The sequence below is a fragment of the Oppia nitens genome, unplaced genomic scaffold, assembly GCF_028296485.1.
Source record: "Oppia nitens isolate AA-2021 unplaced genomic scaffold, nextdenovo-longstitch-racon4-pilon3 scaffold5_pilon_pilon_pilon, whole genome shotgun sequence".
Taxonomy (NCBI): Eukaryota; Metazoa; Arthropoda; class Arachnida; order Sarcoptiformes; family Oppiidae; genus Oppia; species Oppia nitens.
The window spans coordinates 6,678,515-6,702,702 of record NW_026533243.1 but is presented as its reverse complement, the minus strand read 5'-3'; the positions used below and the strand labels follow the sequence as shown (position 1 = coordinate 6,702,702).

Genomic DNA, 24,188 nt, shown 5'->3' with positions numbered 1-24,188 from the left:
AATTTGAATAAATAAATAAATGAGTGAATCAATGAAAAGATATATAGATATATTAATAGAAAACAAGTAGAGAGAGAGAGAGAGAGAGAGAGAGAGAGAGAGAGAGAGAGAGAGAGAGAGAGAGAGAGAGAGAGAGCTAATAAAAGTAGTGCTAACAAATCGAAGTATTAATATATGTTTAATATATTTATTGGATTTTATTTAAATTTTTAATTTATGAAACTATTCTAAAATAGTTTTAAAATTAGATTTAAAATAGCAATAAAATCAATCTCATGACTCAATGGGATATCATTTATGGTATAATATTGCTTGAGGTTTGTTTCACATTTAAGTATTTCAAACTAATGGGACATTAAGCTTAAAAAATGATATTTAATTAATTACATTTGACTCTTGATTTCGCTATTTTACTCTAATATTTTCAGTTTAATGATTTTTTTCTCATTCAAAAAAGCTTTTATTTTTACAAATTTTTATTTATAATTATAATTAAGACATGTTTTACTCAATTAGAGTGCATAACGCAAAAAGAGATAAAGATTTTAAAATATATTTTTAAGATATAATTTATTTATTAAATAAATTTATATACAGTATTAGACTTTGATATCAATGTCAATATATAGTTAAATTAGTTTTAATTTTATTAATTTTGAAGCAATGAATTTATACGATGTTTAACGAGATAACAGATAACAAAAAAATCAAAGGATGAACTGATTTATGCAATTTTATTACAAATCGATCTAATTATTAGCTAAAATATCAATTATTATTTGATATTAGATCTCATTTGCAAACATAACATATTTTTCATTAATAATTATATATAAATGTTTATTATTTTTTGATAAATTATTGCTAATTAATCAGGAAATTGTTTATTATAAAAATTTTATTATAAAAAAAATTAACGGTAACATACTATATACAGGTAGTTGTAAAAATTTAATATTAAATAATTTAGATAATTTTAAATATAAATTTTCAAATTTTTTAAAAATATTAAATTACATATTATATTAATATTTGTGACAATTTCTAGATAATTTTGATTAAATATTCATTGATGAAAATTATACATTAGTTTATGACGTTAATTTATAATAGTTATGAAAAATTAATAACAACACAACACTCTCAATTAATTTCCATATAATAAGAAATTTTTAATCATTTTTTTGTGCAATTTATTTATTTTTTTTAACAATTTTTGAGTGAACCACTAATGGGTCAAAAAAAATTGGTTAACGYTTTTGCCAAAGTTATGAGTAAATAATTAATTTTATGAGTTTACTAACTCATAAAGGTGTGAATAAATTAGATAATAAACAAAATTACAATTTAAGAGTTTATTTAATATGATAGTGGAGTAAAAATTTAAAATATTTTTTGTATAATAAAATTTTTATTATTTAAATAAAAAATTTGATTATCAAAACTCATAAATAAATTGAGAGATGATATCAACTTAGATTATAAAGTGTTGGCAAAACACCTGTTCATTCATTCATCGTATATMAGACCAGTTATGCACTCTATAGTAAAACTAAGTTTAGATTAAATGAAATTAATTTATGAAATGAATGACAACCTTTAATTCAATCTCTCTCTCTCTCTCTCTCTCTCTCTCTCTCTCTCTCTCTCTCTCTCTCTCTCTCTCTCATTCTTCTCATTTCATTTATGAACACATGTTATAAAGGCTTATGACTTTATATCATAACTTATAATACAAAATGTTTTATAACAAAGTTATTATCTTTTGTTATTTTGTTATATAATTCATTTGTAAGCATAAAAATCATTGAAAATTTAACAATTTAGTCTCAATTATGCAATAATAGAGAGAACACAATCGCAATACCATATATTATCATATAATGATTTTAACTTTTATGAATTAGTTATAAGTAGTTTTGTAAGTTCAGTCAAAACCCCTATTTATTTTCATTCAAGTAAGTTAAGGAAAGGGTTACATAACTATTAATATTGCTAATCAACAATAATATTTAGCATTAAATAGTTGTTAATCATTTTAGAAAATTATAACCTTTAGACTACAATATGTATATATTTGTCTCTATTAGTAAAAAGCTTTTTATATTTTTAGCACAATTAGCAACCTATAACTAAGCAAATATTATAATACAGTATATAATGATAATAATAATAATAATAATAATAATAATAATAATAATAATAATAATAATAATAATAATAATAATAATAATAATAATAATAATAATAATAATAATAGAGAGAGAGAGAGAGAGAGAGAGAGAGAGAGAGGCTCACACCCACTCCTAATAGCATTCATTGGTAGTCATTAAGTTGTTATGGACTCAAAATTGCTATTTAAATTAGTACATTATATACGGAATATTTTAGTTTCAACTAAAAAATGCTAAGTTTAGTGATATATTAAATATAATTGTTTGGTTAAGATTTATTGATTTAAACTCAATATATGAAATTTATAAAATAAAATTTAAAAGATGCCATTCAATTGAGTTAGTCTTCAAATAATTAAAATTGTACTCTAAATAGATATTGGAGTGGTTGAACATAAACACATACACATACACATACACATACACATACACATACACATACACATACACATACACATACACATACACATACACATACACATACACATACACATACACATACACATACACATACACATACACATACACATACACATACACATACACATACACATACACATACACATACACATACACATACACATACACATACACATACACATACACATACACATACACATACACATACACATACACATACACATACACATACACATACACATACACATACACATACACATACACATACACATACACATACACATACACATACACATACACATACACATACACATACACATACACATACACAGAGCACCGATACCTCACTGACTGAGTGACTGACTGACACATATAACACCTTAGCTCTAAAATAAAAGTCCAAAAATACCTGATCATAGCGTCATATAAACGTATAAAACTATATTTTATCATCACTTTATTATTAATATTTCAATATAAGTACTGTAGATATATTGGTATAAATTGCATGATTGTTGACATTACAATTGATCCACACATTGTTGTCGACTAAAATTAAATTTTATGTGTAAACTAACACCAAAAAGATTTTTTAATAAACACTTTTTTTGGTACTAACCAAACATCGTTATAACATTTTAAGCCACGGATATCACGCTGTCATACATTGGAGTCAATAAATCACAACACTTGAGAGGTATGCCTCTCAGAAATTGTATATATTTATACAACAACAAAAACGGGGGTATATGTCATGTCACTAAAATTGGTGGTATTTTCTCTGTGATAACTGTTTAATGAAAAAAATAGGCAATACATTTTTATCGGTTGCTTTATTAATAATAACAACTATCAATCAATTGAGGCAAACAAACAAACAAATAAACAAAACATAAAGCAAACAAATTGAACAAAAAATTAATTTGAGTTCAAATCTAATTAATAATATATATATTAACCGTCCAATATATATATATATACCTGTAGTCGAGTAGTTGTTATAACAATGTACTTACCGTCCAAATAAATTAACAAATCTTGCAAATTATCAAAACAATAATAATTTTTTGTTGTTGGCTTATCTTTGATAATAATAATTTAGCAGACATTTGAAGAAAATCTTAATAATATGCAAATAATTTATGCATTACTAATATGAACGCATATATTCGTATAAATATGATATACAGAATATAAATCCTATAAAAATGATTAGCATTATTTAATCTACAAAAAAAAATATTTTATTTTATAAGATTTAATGCTTTTTGTGTGTATAGTATTTAAAAAACATCAGATACTTATCAACGTATTTATCAAATTTCAAGATATATTTGTAAGTATTACTACTTTTTTCCTATTCATTACATATTTTTATAGACAAAATTTAATTGTCAGATAGAGTTAAATAATTAATAATTTTATTCGTTTTTATATTTTGTTTATTATTATTATTAGTAATTATATTATTTTTGTAAAACAAAAAAACAATACTCTTTTCAGTTAAAGTTTATATTTTTATATTTAAAGGTTGTGTTAAAAACAAATGAGTTTTAAATCTAATGAATTTTATTATAATATAATACATGTTTATTATGGATTTCGAGAGAAATTGTTATAAAAATCTTTTAATTCATTAATTTTATATTTTTCCCACATTTTTGATTTCTGTTTAAAATTATTATTATTTAATTTTTTATACACACTTATAATATATGCACTCATTTTCTCTATTGTTTTATTTTAAGAAAAATTTATTTATATATTGTTTTTATGAGCCATAAACAAATATTACTATTATAAATACATATGGAGTCAATAAAATAAATTTTCAGGTTTTCTCTCTTTTTCATGAATTTATTTGTTCCGCAAATTTATACATAATTTTTAAATATAATACAAACATTATATTTTTGTAAAACAAGTACAATATTCCGGTCTAAAAATAATAATAAGTTACGAAATTTTACATAAGAAAAGTATGACAATCTGTTATTTACTTAAAGTTAATAAAAATTTTAATAATAAGCTAATTCTCTCTCTCTCTCTCTCTCTTTCTTTCTTTCTTTCTCTCTCAACAATTATTTGGTAAAAGCACTTAACATAAAAGCAATTGATTTGTAATTCATATATAATTTGTAATGAAAGCAATTTTATGGAAATTATATTTTTGATGTTAAATAAAGAAAGCCTATTTAATAGGAGAGGGATATATAAAAAACATAGGATAGTAGAGATCACCCACACCTTAGACAGGACAGGTACAGTATATAGCTATATGTGTGTATATAAATAAAGGCAACACATCTTTTTACAAGTCAGGCCTAACGCATATATCATAGGATTCATAGCACATATATTATACATTAGTTGTAAATGTGACGCCAATATTGAGGTTGTGGCCAACACTGTGAGTGCTGTTTTAAGCCGTTACCTGTGCTCCGCAACTACCTGTGCGCTCAGGTCCTTGACATTGGCAATCACTGACTTCAACCCAAATAACTTGAAAGCCGCTGAAGAGCTTTTCTCTCTCTCGCTCTTCTCATATGTTTTTATATATAAACTAATAATAAATATTTTATACTCAGTTTCACAATCATCTCTTGTGTACCGTTTTTCTTGCGGTTCACTCAAAGCGTTCAGCATTTGCTTTGCATTATATATTGTGATGATATGTTGTGTTGTGTATTGTGTTAACAGTGCTGAACACTACGGGTCTATATAGACATGAGTTAATGGTTATCCCATATTTTAATGCAACAATTTATTGAGACTATCGACTCTTTTTCAGTATATATTTTACATAAAAGTTTGTGAAGTTTTCATTATTTTTCTAATATATTGTTATTATACTCTCAACGACAACAACATAAAAATGGTAAGTTTGATAACTTTTTAATTTTTAAAAATTATTTCTATATAATATTTTTATCTATATTATTAAATTTTTAATAATACAGTACAATAGGGCTTTAATTCTAATCAATTAATAATTAGCTTGTCTTATATTTAACAATTTTATTTAAAAGTTTTATATAATGCYATTAAAAATAACWTAATRAAACTATGTTTTACTATAGAAAAAATAATCTTAAATKTATATTAATTAAAATATTTAAAAATATTTATATCATATTTGGTAAAATATAATTAATGCAAATAATTAAATATTAATAGTAATCGATGTTATAATAGATAAAACGCTTTAGATATTTGATAAAATCAATTAAATATGCAATTATTGAATTTTTAAAATTATTGAATAAAAATAAATAAAATTAATTTTTTTGAAGAATCTAAACATTATATATATAGATATTAAATATCTAATAATACAGTATATCATTTTAAAAGTAAATATTTATAAATATAATTTTTGCATATTTTAAAATTATAATTTATTTGATTTTTAATATAATAAGTTACAAATTTTCAAAAAATCGTTATTTTTAATAATAAGTTCAATTAACTGGAGTTTCGTTCTCTCAATTGAAAAATCGTGAGTTCGATACCAGCTTTGATTTGTGTRATGTTTTTTACCTTTGAATAAATAAATTAACAAGATCAATCTAATATTATATATATATATATATAGTATGTAACTGCAATTTATAGAATACAATACGTGTATAACTAATTAGTTATAATAATAATTATTATTATAAGTATTTTAAGTATTAAAATATTGTTATATTTTGATGAAACATATATTATTGCTAAAAGATTTTTAGTATTATAGAACTAAAGAATTAAAGATTTTTATCTTATTATTTTATTTATATATTTTAGCTTAAATTTAGTTAATTATTATATATATATATATATATATATTATCTATGTCTTAATATTTTTTTGCAACTGAATTTATTATTAAAATTTTAAATTTCATTTTTAGTTACCATCGATAGCATTGATTATAATATTTGGTACATTTGTTGTCCAATGCAATGTCATTGGCGACGTTAAAGGTGGTGGTAGTAGTAGTGGTAGTACTGATGAGACACCGATAGCACCYAAAGCCAAAAAGATACAAATAGTTTACATTAAGGTATTAATTAAATGTAGAAAAAATCATTTTTCCCATTATATTAATTATAAATACATCGATAGGTCCCACTCTCTAAAGTTCTTGAGACTCCCAGCGATAGTTACTCTAACGGTGAAAGAGGTTTTAATGACGGCAACCCCAGTGCCATCCCTGGCGAGGGTAGAGTTCCTAATTATGCCAATAATAACGGTGAAGGAGGATATGGAGGCTTTAATAGTGCAGATAATGGAGGTTACGACGGATCAAATCAAAATGGATTTGAATCATTCAGACCAAGTGGTGGTCAAGAGGTTTATGGACAACAAAACTATGCAAATCAAGAACAACAACAAAGTTTTCAAAATTATGGAAATAATGTTCAAAATTTCAATCCAAATGATGGCAATATGGGTATGGCTTATGGAGCTGCTGTCGGCAATGCTTTGCCACAAAATCGTAAGTTTTATTAATGCAATTTAAATTCAAAGCACTTCATAACATTTTTATGGGAAAATATAAATAAGAAAACTTTGAAGACACCGGCAATTATGGTCAGGAAAGCCAAAACTCTGGTTATACTCAACCAAATAATCAAATAAATTATGACCAAAATAACGGTTACGGACAACAACCTCCTGTTTATAATAAAAGACCTCCAAATTCTTATGATGGATACAGTGGTGAAAATTTTGGTATGTTTTAAGTGTCTAATCATTTTTAAATTATATAATTTTTTCAGATAAAAATAAATTGAGAAAAGGATTTCCGAAAATGATTGCAAATTTTAGACCACAAATCCCTATTATGTCAACTCTTCCAGCGTTTACAATGAAAGGCTTCAATCCTTCGTTTGGTTCAAGTTTTCCGTCATTTGGCGGACAAATGTTCCCAACAATGGGTGGTATGACTGGTGTTCAGGGAATTACAGGATTGTCGGGTATATCTGGAATCGGCGGTATCACCGAAAGCATTAAAGGACTCGGAGGAATCAAAAACAAAATATCAATGCTTTTTGGCAATAAGTTCGGAATGGGTGGTAACGGAGGTTTATTAGGTGGTGTCATGGGCTGGGATTAACTGCTTGACATTAACTTATAAAATACTAAAAAGCCCAGTCATTAATGTTTTTATTATATAATTTTTGAGTCAATTATGTGGTTCTCATTGTTGTCTTTGTTATCTAAATATTTTGTTTGATGTACTGTAATGTTATTTTTTCTAATCTTATGTCACATTTTTGTCAAAATTTTTTAGTCAGTTTTGTCAGTTATGTCTGTTGTCTTGTCAAATGTGTTTTTATAATGTAATGTATATTAAATGTTATCTATGTTTATCAATGTATGATATGTACAAATTTGAATACAGTATTAGATAAGAGTATTACGTTATGAGTTGTATAAAAGCACAGGTATTTGAGGCACAGGAGCTGTATGTGTGTGTTCTCTATATTTTTGCATATATCCTATCCTATCATTTAAACTAAATCTCATCACAAAAATTCATGACATTGAATACCATTATTGTCTAATCGTTTGCCATAATTGAGGTAATAATAATAATTATTATCATTATTATTATCTCAATTCATATCAAATAAGATATATTCATATTAATATAAATTTTATTCATATAATTTTGTCGCAATATATAGCTTCTCATAAGTAACACAACAAAATACTATTTTTAATAATCGCTATTTTTTAAAAATAATTTTATAAATAATTTTATAAATAATTTTATAATCGCTCAAATAATAATATTAATAAGAATCGAGAAATGTTTAATAATGTTTTTGAATAATTGTTTAGGTTTTTAAATTTTATAATAAGTTTTACTATTAATAAAGTCTATTGATTTTTTTTGCACAAATGTTATAAATTAAATTAATATACAGTATAATTAATTTTATTTGAACAATATTATAATAAAATTTTGTATAAGCAATAAAACAAATTATACTATTAAAAATAAAATTTGATTTTTAAAATTAAAATTGATTCTAAGAAAATTTTTTAAGTTAAAATCTAAGTTTTTTTATAGGAAATAGTAAAAATGATAATTATTTTAAATAATTTATAATATTAATTAGTTCAACATTTTTATTGTTTTTATTATGCGGCATATATCCACTATAATGTTGTTTGTATTTTAATCAATTATTACTAATAATTATCATTTAAAATAAAACAAATATTTAAAATAAATTATTTACTGAAAGTTAAATAATATAACAAAACAATAACAGTAGTATTATATATATAATTATTATCAAATCATAATTAATAATAAATATTTTATAATTTGCTTAATAATTTAACATATAAAATTATTTTTAAATATTCATATTTTTAATTAAAGATAGAATAGAAAATATTGTAGTTATAAATAATTTATAAAAATAAATATACAAAAAGGTGAAAGGCATGAAAATAAACATTTAATAAAAACAAAAATCAATAAATATATTTATCTCTGGTTATCTGTTAAACGATTTTCACATAATAGTCAAACATTGCGTAAATTAATAGGATATTTGTTTAATTAACATATATAAACCTAATTAACACATTTTATATCATTTTGTTTTTTATAAAAAATATATCCGTAATTGCTTTAAATAAAAATATTATATTATTAACTAATCTCTCTCTCTCTCTCTCTCTCTCTCTCTCTTTTCTCTCACTCTCACTCACTCACTCACTCACTCTGTCACTTGTTTACTGAAACAACAAGATTTAATTAATTTTAATTAGAAATTTTACATTATTTTTTATTTTGTTTAACTAAAATATTTTTATAGTTAAGTTTTGTCGATGATTTTGATTTGCGATAAAAACTATTATTARGCACAACATTAACACAACATTAAACAACACTTTTTTCAACAAATGAGTGCATATTTTGTGAGTTTATTAATCGGACTTTTTATTTATAAACGCGTCCCTAAAATCAGTATCTATTAAATATTTAAAATTGTATATACAATATATTGTAAGATATATAAAATAATTAACTTATTATATAACAGTATAGAGAAATGTATATAACTTTATTAAATTTTATAAATGCATATTATATACTGTATATGAARTCCATAATTATTTTAATGAATTATTAGCGCAATGTGTTGTGTCATATAAATTGCATTTTCATGATTAGTTAACATAATTCAATTAAAATGTCTCACAAAAAAATTAATTTAAATATTTATGTAATCTTACGATATTATTAGTGTCTAGACTTTTTCAGATCCATCACAATTACACAAATTGCTAATTGCATAACATTAGTAACATTAGCCTAGTGTTGTCTAACCCTATATATAACGCAAACATAAAAGGCATACTTTATCGTAGAAAAGAATTTTTTTAAACTAAAAATATATAAATTAAATAAAATTAATAAATTTAAAATAATTTTTAACAAACACCTTATGGCAAAAATAAATTTGTTAAATATTTTCATAAGACTATAATTATATTTGATGAATCTCTTTGTGATTTACTTAAAATGTATATTATATTTACTACTATTACTTATTTTTTGCAGTTTGTTTGATAAATATCAATCTTATAGCYAAATTAACTTTAAACAAGTAATGTATTTATAGATAGAGTTTATCAAGTTTAACAAAAATAAAACTAAAAATTCATAAAAAGAAATCATTTAAAAAACTTATGAATAGTTTAAATATTTAACATAAATGGCAAACATTTCTACTGTAAATTAAATATCAAATATTAATCTTTTAAAAGTTAGTTTTGCGCTCTATTTATATGAGAATATAAATGTCTGTCTGAAATGATATAAATATTAGATATTTTTATATTCAATTAAAATTTTATCATTAATTAAAACATGTATACATAGTTCGGCTAACATTAATCATTTTTTGTAGWTTTTATAGTTTTATTTTTTATTTAATATAAAAATTTTTCTGCAATCAAAACATTTTTATCATCAAATATATTGACATTAATTAACTGTTTAAATGCTTTAACTATTAATTATAAAAATAATAATTAGTATTCAAATTGCATAGCAATCATATTTACTTATCAATTTTTTTTAGTTATCAATTCAATAAAATATATTATAAATAATTTATACTGTGCATTGTTTTATATTTAATTAAATCAATTATTGCAATATTATTAAATAATTTCAATTTAAATATAAAATAACATTAATTTCTATTTATTATATTTAAAATAATAAAAAATAATAAATGAAAATGTATTACTCATTTGGTGAAAATCACAATTAATATTTCATACAAATATTAAAATTATACATTAAAATCAGTTTAAATCATCAATATGTTGCTCTAATTATATTTATTTAAAATAAAAACGATATATTAGCTCTCATTAAATGACATAAATATTATAGCAATTTATAAATCAATTGATTTTTAAGAAATGAAAGTAAAGATTTTATGAATTTATTTTAATCTATATTAAGGACGAGTTATATTTGCAATTAAGTAAAATCTTAACATATTTATTGCTAATCTGCGGTTTTTAATAATAAACTAAAAGAAGACAATTATATAGACTTAAATAATTATGTTTTCACACATTTTTACGCTGATTTGACGGCAAAATTGTTGCATTGGAGCCAAAGTGTCATCAATTTATCACTTATACATACATATAAAGTGATGCAATTGTTTTGACAAAAATTGTTATAATTAGTGCATAACTTTTGCACATTAAATCATAGTATATTATAATATATATTACATTTTATTGAATTATTTTTAATTAACTAACAGTAAATTGTTTCAATTTTTAATTACCTAATATAGCTTTTGGATTTTTATTTAAATTTTTTTGCAAACTTGTTATCTAATATGACAGTATACTTATCTAGTAGTTAGGTAACATCAAAAAATAAATTTGACATATAATAAAAGTCAATTATTAATAAACTAATTAATATCTAACAATTGTTAAGACATGTAATTTTCATTGTTTTTTTATTATAGATGTCTTAATAGATATGTTTAATGTCAAATTTATGCAAAATATATAGTAGTCCCACAAGTTTATAATGTTAAAATTACTTTATAATCATATAGTATATTTGCAATGCAATGTTTAGCCAATTGAATGTTTGTATATTTATATTTTTATTGCTATAAACACTTTAAATAATTATTATTAAATTTTTATTTAAATTATTTAATTACAAATAAAAAGCAATAAAAAAGTCATTTCCTAAGGCCTGCTGATGCATAGGTTTAGTGGTTGACTCAATTCAACTAATGTTGTCAACTAGTCTTCATCATCGGTAGACGATTCTTCCTCAGCCTCTTCGAGCCATTTAATTAATCCCAAAACTATTTTCTGTTTTCTTAGGTTCTCCTGATCTGCAAATGATAGTTCAGCCAATGGTTTGGCATTCTTGTGCCACTCAAGTATGGTATCCTCTTTGAGCACATCTTCGAAATATAAATAATGAAGAGTTTTGGCCAAAATTGAAACATTAATTCCCTGATCGCTTAGAAGACAATATTCTTCAATAGCATCGATACAATCATTTTGAGAGTCCTGACTCTTAATATAGTTTTTAATTAATGGCAATAAATGAACTAAACATGGCTTAAGCTGGTCATCGAAATAAGCGTTGGCATTGATCGCATTATCGGTATTCTCAGCACAGTTAGGTAAATCAAGTATGGCTTTCATAACCAATATATTCAAGTCCTTCATAGGGACATTGTAGGCATGTCTGACAATATAATGAAAATTATAAGAATATATCGCAAYATATAATCGCATAGACTATACTTCGATGAGTTTATCTCAAGTATTAGGTTCTCGCAAATGACTTTCTCTTTGATGCCACGCTGTAAGCTATCACTTACTTCATCGTAAAATACTAAAAAAATAATATAAATACAATTTACTATATTTTCTGTCAAATATAAACAAACAAAAGCATTACCTTTCAAGTCATCGCCAATCGGACTGTCTTCGCGTTCGTCGTAAGAAAAGTTATCGGAAAATATGGTACTCGTTGTGTATTTGTCTTCGTCGTCGTTCTCATCTTCACTTTCACCCCAAATCTCTTGGAATATATCCTTTTCTTCTTCGGAATCGTCGTCATCGATGTCCTCTTTATAGATCCAACCTCTGCCTTCATTACCGACAATACTTTTATCAATAATATTATCGCTTTCATCGTCCGGATCGTAGGTAATGTAAGAACACTTTTTAAGATTAATATTTGGACCCAAAACAACATTATAAGAGATAAGTGATCCGGCATTTACAGTGACATTTGGCTTCAAGTAGACATTGTCAGCAATAATACAATGATTTATGACACAATTGTCTTCAATGGTAACGTTGTCCCAAATATACGAGTTATCTATTCTGACATTATTTCCAATTTTACATTTGGAGCCAATAGTGCTGTCAGTTATATAAGTCTTGTTACCAAATGAAGAGTTTTCACCGATGGCAACGTTCTCTTTAATTGTGGTATCTCTACAAAGATATCATTAATCATAAACTAAGCAAATATTTTCAATATGTTATTGACATACACTTCCAGATGGACTCCACTTTTCTTATATATGTTATGTCTCTGATATGTACACATATTTTGCATATCCGGAACCATTGGGTGAGTAAACCTTTGCAACACGTCTTTACTAATTCTGTCATAATTGCAAACATTGTTAACCCGCGCGCAATATCCGGTGTCCACAGTGTGGGCGTAGATTGAATTCCCTAATAACTAATTAATTAACAAATACTATAAATAAAAACAATCAATAAATCATAAGAATGTCGATCACCTCTTCGTGAACTAAAATACCATCAATAAAGTGATCTCTAGTCTCATAATCAAAATTATCTGTAAAAAGTGGCGGAACATTAATGGAACAAATGCTGATATGTGTGTCCTGAAGATCGTGATGAATGTCCACACTTTGGTTTTCTTGAAATTTACTCTAAAAAATGATTATAACTTAAGACCAAATAAACTAAGATTAGATGCTAACCAATGGTATCCTAAGACGCTTATTATTCAAAATCCTTTCAAAATGCAATATCTTATTAGTCTCAGAGTCAACAACTGCTACAAATTCGTCTTCAAGTGATCTGATCCTATGGTTAGGTTTGGCGCGTCTGAAAACAGTAGTCATTACACATCCCTTATCTTTCAATCTGTTGGCTCTGTTTTCCGGAATCAAAGAATTATGTTTTGGTTTTAAATATCAAATAAAAAACAAAGTGATGACAGACTTATGTTGAGCTCTGATCTCTTTGAGTGGTAAAGTGCCGATTGAATCGCCGTTAATGAGTATAAAATCCGATTTTATGACCGCTTTGGCGTCCAATTCCCGTAACGCGTCGCCCATCGATTGAAAGCTTTCCGACGCAAACACTGAAATCGTCATCGAGTTATTTAAGGCCTTCGTTTGCCAATCGCTGTCATTTTAAGACGTGTGACGACACAAACATAAATAAAGACATCGATAGACATAACCATAAAAAGTCCATTTGTTTGATGTCAAAGAATGATCACATAAGAGACAAATACAGAAAAATTAGTTTTGAAGTTAAATAATAGTGTCGACAGAGATGCCAAAAAACAAAAGTTTATTGGCATCACATGTCTTAATGGGGTTGGGATGTGATAGTCATATATATGACATACGCGACAAAGTGTTTGATTTGTTGCCAATGAGAACAACTAAATATAAACGTCTCATCGATTCCGGCGTTGTTTAAGAACTCTAAAGTATATTCAAGAAGTGGTCGATTCACGAGTGGAAGCAAAACCTAAAATACAAACAAATAAATCTTTTTTTTTAGTTAAGTCTGTGGTCAGTGTCTTCACCGGTTAACCGGCTGTTTGTCTAACTTTAGGCTTAAAATTGGTGATCGGCTTAAATCTTGACGTAAAACTGTCGGCAATTATGACCGCTTGAGTGATGTCCTCTTGTTTGACGCCCATCGCTACAGACGACGACTTCTTCGACATGATTTGTGATTAAGATCTGCTAATTGATCCAACAATTAATTGATTATCACTATTGAGTTGATGTTTTGATTACCAGTCATTCASATGTAATGTAATATTTGTTTTACATTACATTTTGTAAAACATTTAATGCCTTTTGTGTACAAACATTATGTAAGTATTGAATGCATTGAATGACATCTATTGAATGAAATACTATTTGAAATTATTTAAAACTTTTATTTTGTTGAATGATTTAAACAATTTTTATTTTAATAACTTTTCAATTATAATAACCAAAATAATTAAGTAAAAACTATTTAGACTTTTTTTTCGTAAGGATATCAATAAATTTTACATTTTTATGCCATAATTTACGAGATAACAGGTGTACCACATGTTATGACAGAGCAGTGGGTAGTGAATCACCAGATAATCCTCGTTTGAATACAACATTTAAATATTATATAATGATAACAAATTTTTTATTAATAATAATAATGATAATTACTATTATAACTTTGTGTACCATTGGACTAACTAATTTGTTTGTTAACCCACATAAAAAATTGTTTTACAATATAATATAAACTAATAGATTATTATATTAAATGTGTGTCCCGGCTATCAAATTAATTCAAAAAAATGTTACTTTATATTATGCAAATGTTATAACAAACTAATAAATTTCCTAAAAATAATTGAATATATGTCCCACTCATCGACAATAATGCCATAAAAGTGCGTTTAGTTATCCAAACAGTTTGCGTTCAAAAAAATAAAATTTTTATGAGATTTTTATCATAATTATTAGTAAGCAATTAATTTGTCGATGCATTGCATTCCTAACCATTTAATTCAATGACAGATCGACACCAAATCAAAAGCTATTGCCAAACAATTTTTCAATGTTTTTCATATTACTATTTCATTTGCATTATGTTTTCATTATTCTTATTATAATTGTTATGAATATTAATTAATGATGTTTTAAATATATATATATATAAATAATTTACTGATTTTTTTCACTGTTTTTGTTGTTTTTCAATTCAAAATGTGGGTTAAAGTAGTTTTTATCCTCTCACTCAAAATTATATGTTTATATGTATACTTAAAATTAAGTCATTGTAAAAATGATATAAAACTTTTTGTGTGTTTCCATTTAATGTTAAATTTTTATTTTTAATTTTAGCTCATTTTTTTAAACAAAGCATTGAGAATCTGAAATTTTCATGTAATATATAATTATTTATTTATTTCTATAAAATATTGTATTAGTTATTATTATTATATTTTGATTGATTGTCATATTTTGTAATAATAATAACAAATATTAAATGTAATTATTATTTATTAGTATTGTTTTATAGATTATGATTTCATACTATGCTAAACAATAATTTGCATTTTAATTCAAAGTCAAATCAAATATATAAAACAGACAAAGACTGAAAATAACATAAACTTATTGAGAATAAGCAAAAACTTTTATAATTCAATGATATATCACTTCTCAGTAGTTATCAAATGATTCATCACTTTTTTATAAGACATAAATTTAATATCTAAATGATTTCAAATCTTAGTTGTATTTTATATTTAAATACCATATCTGTGTTAAACTCCGGGACACGATTACCTATAATACATTTGTTTTATAAAATAGTATTGTATGTTATGTTTGATATGTTCATCATTGATGCCAATAATAGCTTTTTTCTTCTCAATTTATTTTTTATATAAAAAACATGAGAAAAATTAATATTATATTTATATATAAATATTATTTAGTTTTTGAGGACTTCTTGGCATTTATTAAATCATTGCATTGAAATGGTTGGATAGTAAGGAGGCTTTAATTCAATGTCATTAATGGCATAAAAAATCTTGTTTTGCAAATCAATCTTTTTATATATTTTTTTACTATATATTCACGGTTTACTGTAAAGTTATGATAATACTGTATAATATTACGTTTATAATGAATTGTTATTATTTCAAATGAATTAAATTTCTAACAATTTTGTAATAACAGTAATAAGTATACTATTAATATAATAATAATAATAGCATACATAAAAGGCCTTTTTATGTGTAAAAATTTATTTTTTATATTTAATTTTATTATTATGTTTGTTTAGTAAAATTCAATTTCTTTAATAGTTTTTCAATTAAAATAATTTATTCAATTAGCAACAAAAAAGGTTTTATTTGTATTTATTATTATTATTTACAATTGTTGCCAAAAATTTTTCCATAAATGTAAATATAATCAAATAATTTAACTCTCTCTTGCTCTCTATTTTATCACTCAATAAATATCATCATTTTATTATTATTACTAAAATTTTATTTTAGTTGATAGTTTTTTCATAAATTTAAATATTGAAATTGTGAAACAATTTAAATGCTCTCTTTCTTTCTTTCTTTCTTACTCTCACTCACTCACTCACTCACTCACTCACTCACTCACTCACTACTCACTCACTCACTCACTCACTCACTCACTCACTCACTCACTCACTCACATTTGCTTCTTATGCAATAATGATGACAGTGGGCTGAGGTATTCACCTGACAGACCTAACCTTCATAAGTCCGAGTTTTGTAAAAAAATTTTAAGGTTTGCACAAAAAATTTATGAGCCTTTACTATATGATAATAAGGGATGCATTGATAAATATAGCCTACAGTTGTTATAGTACTGTATATACGACATTAGCGTTGCTGTGGGGGCACTACCCCTCACCTGTAAAGTGTTGGGCTATTAAGTGAATCCCTGATGTGTTTTGGATTACAGTATTTCTCTGATATTTAGTGTTAGCTATCAATTTGAAAATCACAAGATTTGTTATTTACAAGAGATATGAAAATATTTTTAAAAAACGAAAAAATAATTAGTTGTGAATCACAACTTGTGTGGATATTATTTATATATATATATATATATATATATCGTATGTTTGTTGGTTTGAAAGTATATTAAATTAATGATTAACATGTGATCACAGATGTAGGCATTACTAATAATTAAATCTATCCAATGATTAATAGTATTATATGTGATTTATAATATAATTTAAAACATTATAAATCAATGAACAATATATAATAAATTAGATAAAATAATAATATAGAGGGAAAAAATTGTCGTTTACTACTGTATATGAAATAATTAAATCTTTAAATTGACTTAATTTTGTTGCCAAGAATTTTAATTACATTATCTATAATACAGTTTAATGTTATTAAACGTCTCGCGTATTAAGTCTACAAATTTTTTCCCTTAAGTCTCTCGTTTTTTATTTGTTACAAATTATCTACACTTTTATTACACTGTCTTAAAAAACTTATAAATTAAATAATTAATATCATAAATAAGAATTTTACTTAATTTTATTTTTACTGATAACATCAAATTTATTTGACAAATAAAATAGCTGTCAATTACGTAAAAAATAAGATTACTTTTTATTGATTAATTGACAACAAAATTTTTGAAAATAAAAATGAATTTGTTTTATGAAATTAATATATAATTCATTGCCTTTAACTTTAAGTCAATAGTTTTTTGGGGTTTTTAATTGGGAGCATATTTTAAATGTATGTAAAGTACAGGTATTCGTAGAAACTGGTAAAGGGATACACAAAACCAAAGCCCAGTGCAGACACTAAAAAGGATATTAAACCTAAAACTTTTTATTTTTTGATAATTTTGATGTTGTGTTCAAAAAACTTTCKTTGCGATCATTATATTGTCTGATGAGATGGTTTGTTGGCTTTTTCCAGTGCTCGCAAATAAGGGAACATTATATGTATGTTCTAATTAACATTGAAAATAGGAAAGGCTTAAAAGCCCTGTGCTCTTGAAAAATACTAGTTTGTTGTGAATATATTGTATATACTGTATATGTTTTTAGCGATATTCATGTTGTTTAGGTGTATACCAACTTAAATCCTGTTGACTTTAATATTATTAATACTATTATTTTAATAATAATATGTTTGATGCTAACAGATATTATTATAAAGTGAATTCAATGAATGCCTACTCTTTTTTCTCGGTAAATAATTAACTATTAAAATGCATTTGAAATGCATTTGTTAAGTATATTAGTTAAACAATGAAATTACAATAAAAAAGGTTTTCACCATTTATTTGATTTATTAAATCGCAAAATGTGTACAAAATTAAATCAAATAATATAAATAATGAAATCAGTTTTCTTTTATATCTTTTGGATTTAAACAAAACAAATATTAATATTGATCACTAAAATCTAGTTTTTTTTGTATTAATCTACAAGTTATTATAATAAATAGATTGTAAATTGACTGTTAGTCTGAAATTAATGCAATTAAATTATTTACTGTATATAAAAAGCTCAGTATTAATACAGTAGTTAACTATTCGTTAAAGTTTTAATGAATTATCAACAATACAGATATAATTGTTATTTTTAGCATAACTTATAAGTCCCACTATTTACACGTAAAATTATAAGTAATATTATTATATTTACAAATATACAATACACAAGATTAACAATTAAAAAATACAATATGTCATTTATAATAAATTATTATTTGGCATCTTATAAATAACAATTGAATGCCAAACAATATACATTTTTTTCTATTATATTACATAATAAAATGTTATTTTTATGTTAAATAAATTCTCTATTAAATAAAAAAAAATTTATTCAATACTATTACTGTATAAATACTTATATAATTAATATATTGAATATATATGACGAGTTAATAACAATTTATTTGTAATATTAAACGTATAATTGTTATCACATATAAAATTGTTAGTATTAAGAATGGTATGGACTCGTTATCTCTTGAAATTGATAATAAAGGGAACGTCAACTCAATAGGACATCAAATCATGGGCTGTCTGTCCAAACACTTGAGTCTTGTCAATCACATTACCAGAGATTCAATTTGTTTTTTTTTTATAGTTTTCTATGCAAAGATAGGAAACATTTAACAGCGCTGTTAGGTTTGTGTGTATATAGTCAGTGCCCGGCGCTTATGCAGTTTCATTATAAGACAACAGGTGCACCTATCATATGGCTTATACACCAGTTAGGAGAAGCTCATACTCCGATATTAGTCACACACACACACCAACTCCTTTAACTTTGATTTGCTCTTTAATAGCTTATATTACACACTCTTTCACTCAGAGGACTGTTAGCTGTGAGCTCTTTAAAGACTAACTTTTCCATAACTTTGCTTTTGATTCAAAGTGTTGTGTGCTTTCACTGTAATAATATAAGTGAAAGAAAAAATTTTAATGATATGTTTCTAATGTTTTTCAGCTAATAATCATAAGAGTGTATCCTCTCTAACATAATATAAATAAAGAGAGAGACCGTCAGTCAGTCAGTCACTCAATAATATTTAAGATATTTTTGACTCAGACCTAACTTTTTCATGAATGTTAATAACTTTTGTGGTGATTAAAGTGATTTTTTTTGCTGTCATAAATACATTAAATATATTAGTCATATACAGTACATACAGTACTTATTGCATTGTGTTTAACAATAACTCGTTATTTGAAACTTTTTTTATTAGATATAAACTCTTGAAGTGATTGTGAATTTGTGACTGTATTTGTACTGTATTTTTGTTTGACAATCAAAATGAGTCAAACAATTGAACAATTGATTAATAAATTAAAATTATTGGACGTCGAAGAAAAACAAGTGAAAGAAATTAAGAATGATTTGCTGATGAAAATAAAAGAAATGGACCAACAATTGGATCAAATTTCTTATAAGAGATCGTTGACACTGAAAGAGTTGGAACTAATCTATAGCAGTGAACATTCAAGTGATACTGAATTTCAGTCACTTTGCAGTGATTATAGTGTGTATCCCAAGAGTTCAGACATCGATAGCGATGATTATCCGCACAAAAGAAAGTCTAGAAGTGATTCAAGCAGTGACGTCGAGACGAAAAAATCAAAGAATATGTCTTCAAATATAAATAGTGTCGAAGATATCAATAATTTTGATCAAAAAATGGTTAACAAATGTATTGATGAGATGGCAACTAAAGTGATGCAAGAAATAACGGGAACTAATATGAAACTAAAGGATGAGTTGGAGAAACTGTCGGTCGATCCAGAATTTGAGTCACTGGTCAAAGATGTTGAGAAAGAGTCGCCTAATATTAAAATGAGTTGTTTTACGCAAACGACACCATTGCTGACCACATTGTGTCGGTCGTACTCTACCGACGGAAACTTCAAAGAAAACACTTCTCCGAGTAGTACTCGTGTTCGCCGAAGTTTTTCCAATCGGTTTAAGTTTGATCAGCAAAACCAAAACATGTCGACAACTAATCGACAATCCAGTCATAAATCATTTAATAATAATAATAATATGATCTCTTCTAACAATATTAGTCCATCAAATGTACTGAAAGGACGCAAATTATTGTCAAATTTGTTGTCAGAAAATCAAATTATCGACGAGAAGAAAGAAAAGTATTTCACCGAAAAAGTCGAAATTACATCCAAAGACTTCAAACAGAATATGTGTTTCTGGGAGAAGAAGACTACAGAGAGTCTATTGAACAATAAAATCGGTATCAAAATTGTTTCGGCTTAAGTGTCACCCAAACTGATGTTTTTAATAATTTAGTCATAAATGTGTGCTTATAATTGATATGAGGAAAGCTAAGGCATTAAACATGTTTTATCAATATGTTTGCCGTAATGTTTAATAATATTATATTTCATAAACATTGATGTCTTCTGTAAATAGTTATAAAGAAAATTATAATTATAAAAACAAAAAAACCATTTGCTAAGAGATATTATTTTAATTGTAACTCATTTTATGTTTTTTATTAATAATATTTTTATTCGAGTTATAAATATTATTTGTTAACACATAAATTGAAACTAAATTTTTAATAGTTTTTAAAAATAGTTTTTTATTAAAATTATAATTATAATAATAAATTCATGAATTGAATATTTGATGCATTATTTTGTTTTTATAATTATCTTCTTTTTTCGATATAAAAGAGATTTATATTATTATTTAAGATATTATAGACAACACCTTAACACACAACTCATCGCACCTCAAAATAACTGTTTTTATTATTATTAAAAATATTGTAAATAAAAAAATTGTAATTCAAATTGATTTTATTCAAAATTTATGTTTTAAATAAAATCTTTTTTTACAAAAATATTTAGGTCTAAATGATTTTATTATATTTATTGATTAAATAATTTTTTATTTCTCATCAAATATTGTGCAAAAAAATAATATTGAGGCGGAAATAAAGTGATAGTTAATTATTTTTATTTATTTATTGCTTTAATAGTGCTCTACATTCAATGGTTACATATTAAGTCATATTCAATACATATAAAATCTTATCTAATCTCAAATGTAAACGTTTTTAGTCAACACTTTTTGAAAGTTTTTTATGAAATAATTAAACAGAAAATTCGGTAAAATATCATATTTATATATATATTTAATAAGTTTATATACCTTATCGCATGATAATACATATGATTAATTAATTGACTTATTAATCATTTTTTAAATAACTGAGTTATATTATATAAATAATAAACTTTAAAATTTATTAAACCATTTAATATACAGTATATAATATACTGTATATATATGTAAATATACCTGTATTTAACTAATAATTTATCATACATATAAAAATGTCAATTTAAAGGAATTGCAGAAAAATGATTTACCGCACACTAAATATAAAAACTAATAAAATTCTAATAAATTTTTATATTATATTAAAACTTATGAGTATATTATATAATAATACATTTTTTAGGACATTCACTATTAATGGAAAACTTAATTTAATTTTATATAATAATTATCAAATGACTAATTGTTAATATATAGTAGTATTTAAGCGTCGGTAAGTGCGGCCACTCCGGGCAACACTTTTCCCTCGAGTAACTCAAGACTAGCGCCGCCACCAGTGCTTACATGACTCACTTTGTCCTCTGTTCCCCATTTGGCACAACAAGTGGCTGTATCGCCGCCGCCAATAATTGTGGTCACATTTCGTTGTGTGGCCTCAACCACGGCATCCATAATGGCTTTCGTTCCTTTCGAATAGTTCTCCCATTCAAAGACACCAACAGGTCTGCAATAATTACATTATAAGTGCTATTATAGGTACCAATAATTAGTCATGAGTTATGACATACCCGTTCCAAACAATGGTCTTAGCTCTAGATAGCGGTTCTTTAAAAATCTCAATAGATTTTGGTCCACAATCGAGACCCAAATGTCCGGCCGGTATTCCCGACTCAACAGTTGCTTCACCGACAGCTGCGTTCTCATTAAATTTATCTCCGGTCACAAAATCGACCGGTAAATGCATTTTAACTCCATTTTTCTTAGCCTTTGCCATCAGGTCTTCAACAATCTCTGCTCCCTCCGAGTCGTACAATGAGTTTCCGATCTCCATATTATTGAGTTTCTTGAGGAAAGTGAAAGCCATACCTCCAACTATAATCATTTCATTCACTTTGTCCAACAAATTGTTAATCAATTGAATTTTATCCTTCACTTTAGCGCCGCCAAGAATGGCCAAAACAGGACTTTCGGGAGTATCCATAACTTTGGCAAAGTATGTCAACTCTTTATTCATGAGAAAACCGGCGGCGCGTTGTGGCAGTTGAACGCCAACCATTGATGAGTGGCCTCTGTGTGCGGTACCGAACGCGTCGTTCACATATACATCGCCTAACTTCGTAAGACTTGTCCGAAAAGCGTCGACATCTGTCTGCGAGGCTTTTATCTTATTTCCCGATGCGTCCACACCTTTGCCTTCCTCTTCGACATGAAATCGGAGATTTTCAAGCAGTATAACAGTGCCGGGAGTTGGGTTAGCACACGACGACTCAATCTCAGGGCCGACACAATCGTTCAAAAATGTCACGTTTTGCTTAAGTAGACGTCCAACCTCTTCAGCGACCGGACGTAACGAATACTTCTCCACACGAGTGCCATCGGGACGACCTAAATGTGACATAAGGACAACACTTTTGGCCTTATTATCCAACGCATACTTAATGGTGTCCAATGCGGCCACTATTCGCTGATTGTTTGTAATCTTCCCGTCTTTCATCGGCACATTGAAGTCAACACTGGATGTATCAAAGCGTATGTCAAACCAAATGTCAGATTTTCATCTTATCTGAAGACATCACTTACCGAATCAATACTCGTTTGCCATTCAAATCCAATTTATCGATACTTAACTTCTTGAGTGACATCTTGACAATCGTGTGTATCAATGGTCTCCAATTGGTCGTCAAATTAATGGTAAATTAGTCTTTTAAATCAATGATTTGTTTTTGAATGTGTTTTTTAAACTACCGGTGCTATCAATAGTTGTCATCAAAGTGTCGGATAATATTGTTGTGAAGGTTGTACTCAACGCATGCGTTCATACAATGCGGACACAACTTGAATGCCATTTCATGTCATCGCAGACAACGTTACCTAACATTCAATAGACTCCCCAAACATGTGTTGAAATGAAAA

At 25.6% G+C, this 24,188-nt stretch overlaps 3 protein-coding genes across 4 annotated transcripts; 1 reads left to right on the top strand and 2 right to left on the bottom strand.

Annotated features, from left to right (window-relative positions):
• Positions 1 to 275: 275 nt before the first annotated feature.
• LOC128961673 (RNA-binding protein FUS-like) lies at positions 276 to 7,698 on the top strand. The gene is made up of 5 exons (XM_054307931.1): positions 276 to 317; positions 6,490 to 6,642; positions 6,705 to 7,077; positions 7,158 to 7,313; positions 7,361 to 7,698. The coding sequence occupies exons 1-5, from the start codon at positions 276 to 278 to the stop codon at positions 7,696 to 7,698; spliced, it is 1,062 nt and encodes a 353-aa protein (XP_054163906.1).
• Positions 7,699 to 11,766: 4,068 nt separating this feature from the next.
• On the bottom strand, positions 11,767 to 14,757 carry LOC128960853 (translation initiation factor eIF-2B subunit epsilon-like). 2 transcript variants are annotated; one of them, XM_054306993.1, is made up of 10 exons: positions 14,699 to 14,757; positions 14,506 to 14,641; positions 14,299 to 14,423; positions 13,884 to 14,069; positions 13,640 to 13,814; positions 13,433 to 13,588; positions 13,178 to 13,371; positions 12,574 to 13,118; positions 12,417 to 12,507; positions 11,767 to 12,357 (listed from the first exon to the last, which is right to left on the bottom strand). In XM_054306993.1, exons 2-10 carry the CDS (start codon positions 14,623 to 14,625, stop codon positions 11,901 to 11,903), a joined length of 2,049 nt encoding a protein of 682 aa, XP_054162968.1. In that variant the 5' UTR covers positions 14,626 to 14,641; positions 14,699 to 14,757; the 3' UTR covers positions 11,767 to 11,900. The 2 variants fall into 2 exon arrangements, with proteins under 2 accessions (XP_054162968.1, XP_054162967.1); XM_054306992.1 differs by having other exon boundaries at positions 14,506 to 14,747.
• Positions 14,758 to 22,461: 7,704 nt separating this feature from the next.
• On the bottom strand, positions 22,462 to 24,113 carry LOC128961418 (phosphoglycerate kinase 1-like). The gene is made up of 3 exons (XM_054307652.1): positions 23,856 to 24,113; positions 22,844 to 23,788; positions 22,462 to 22,779 (listed from the first exon to the last, which is right to left on the bottom strand). The coding sequence occupies exons 1-3, from the start codon at positions 23,915 to 23,917 to the stop codon at positions 22,539 to 22,541; spliced, it is 1,248 nt and encodes a 415-aa protein (XP_054163627.1). The 5' UTR covers positions 23,918 to 24,113; the 3' UTR covers positions 22,462 to 22,538.
• Between the last annotated feature and the right edge of the window lie 75 nt (positions 24,114 to 24,188).

Bases quoted from the DNA above. Each gene is read 5' to 3' on its own strand.
- LOC128961418 (XM_054307652.1), bottom strand. From the start codon at position 23,917: ATGTCACTCAAGAAGTTAAGTATCGATAAATTGGATTTGAATGGCAAA. The intron at 23,789-23,855 runs GTAAGTGATGTC...TGATACATCCAG, and splicing joins GGCAAACGAGTATTGATTCG to TGTTGACTTCAATGTGCCGA. The intron at 22,780-22,843 runs GTATGTCATAAC...TAATTATTGCAG, and splicing joins AAGACCATTGTTTGGAACGG to ACCTGTTGGTGTCTTTGAAT.
- LOC128960853 (XM_054306993.1), bottom strand. From the start codon at position 14,625: ATGTCGAAGAAGTCGTCGTCTGTAGCGATGGGCGTCAAACAAGAGGAC. The intron at 14,424-14,505 runs GTTAGACAAACA...TTTGTATTTTAG, and splicing joins TCACCAATTTTAAGCCTAAA to GTTTTGCTTCCACTCGTGAA. The intron at 13,815-13,883 runs GTCTGTCATCAC...TCCGGAAAACAG, and splicing joins GAGATCAGAGCTCAACATAA to AGCCAACAGATTGAAAGATA.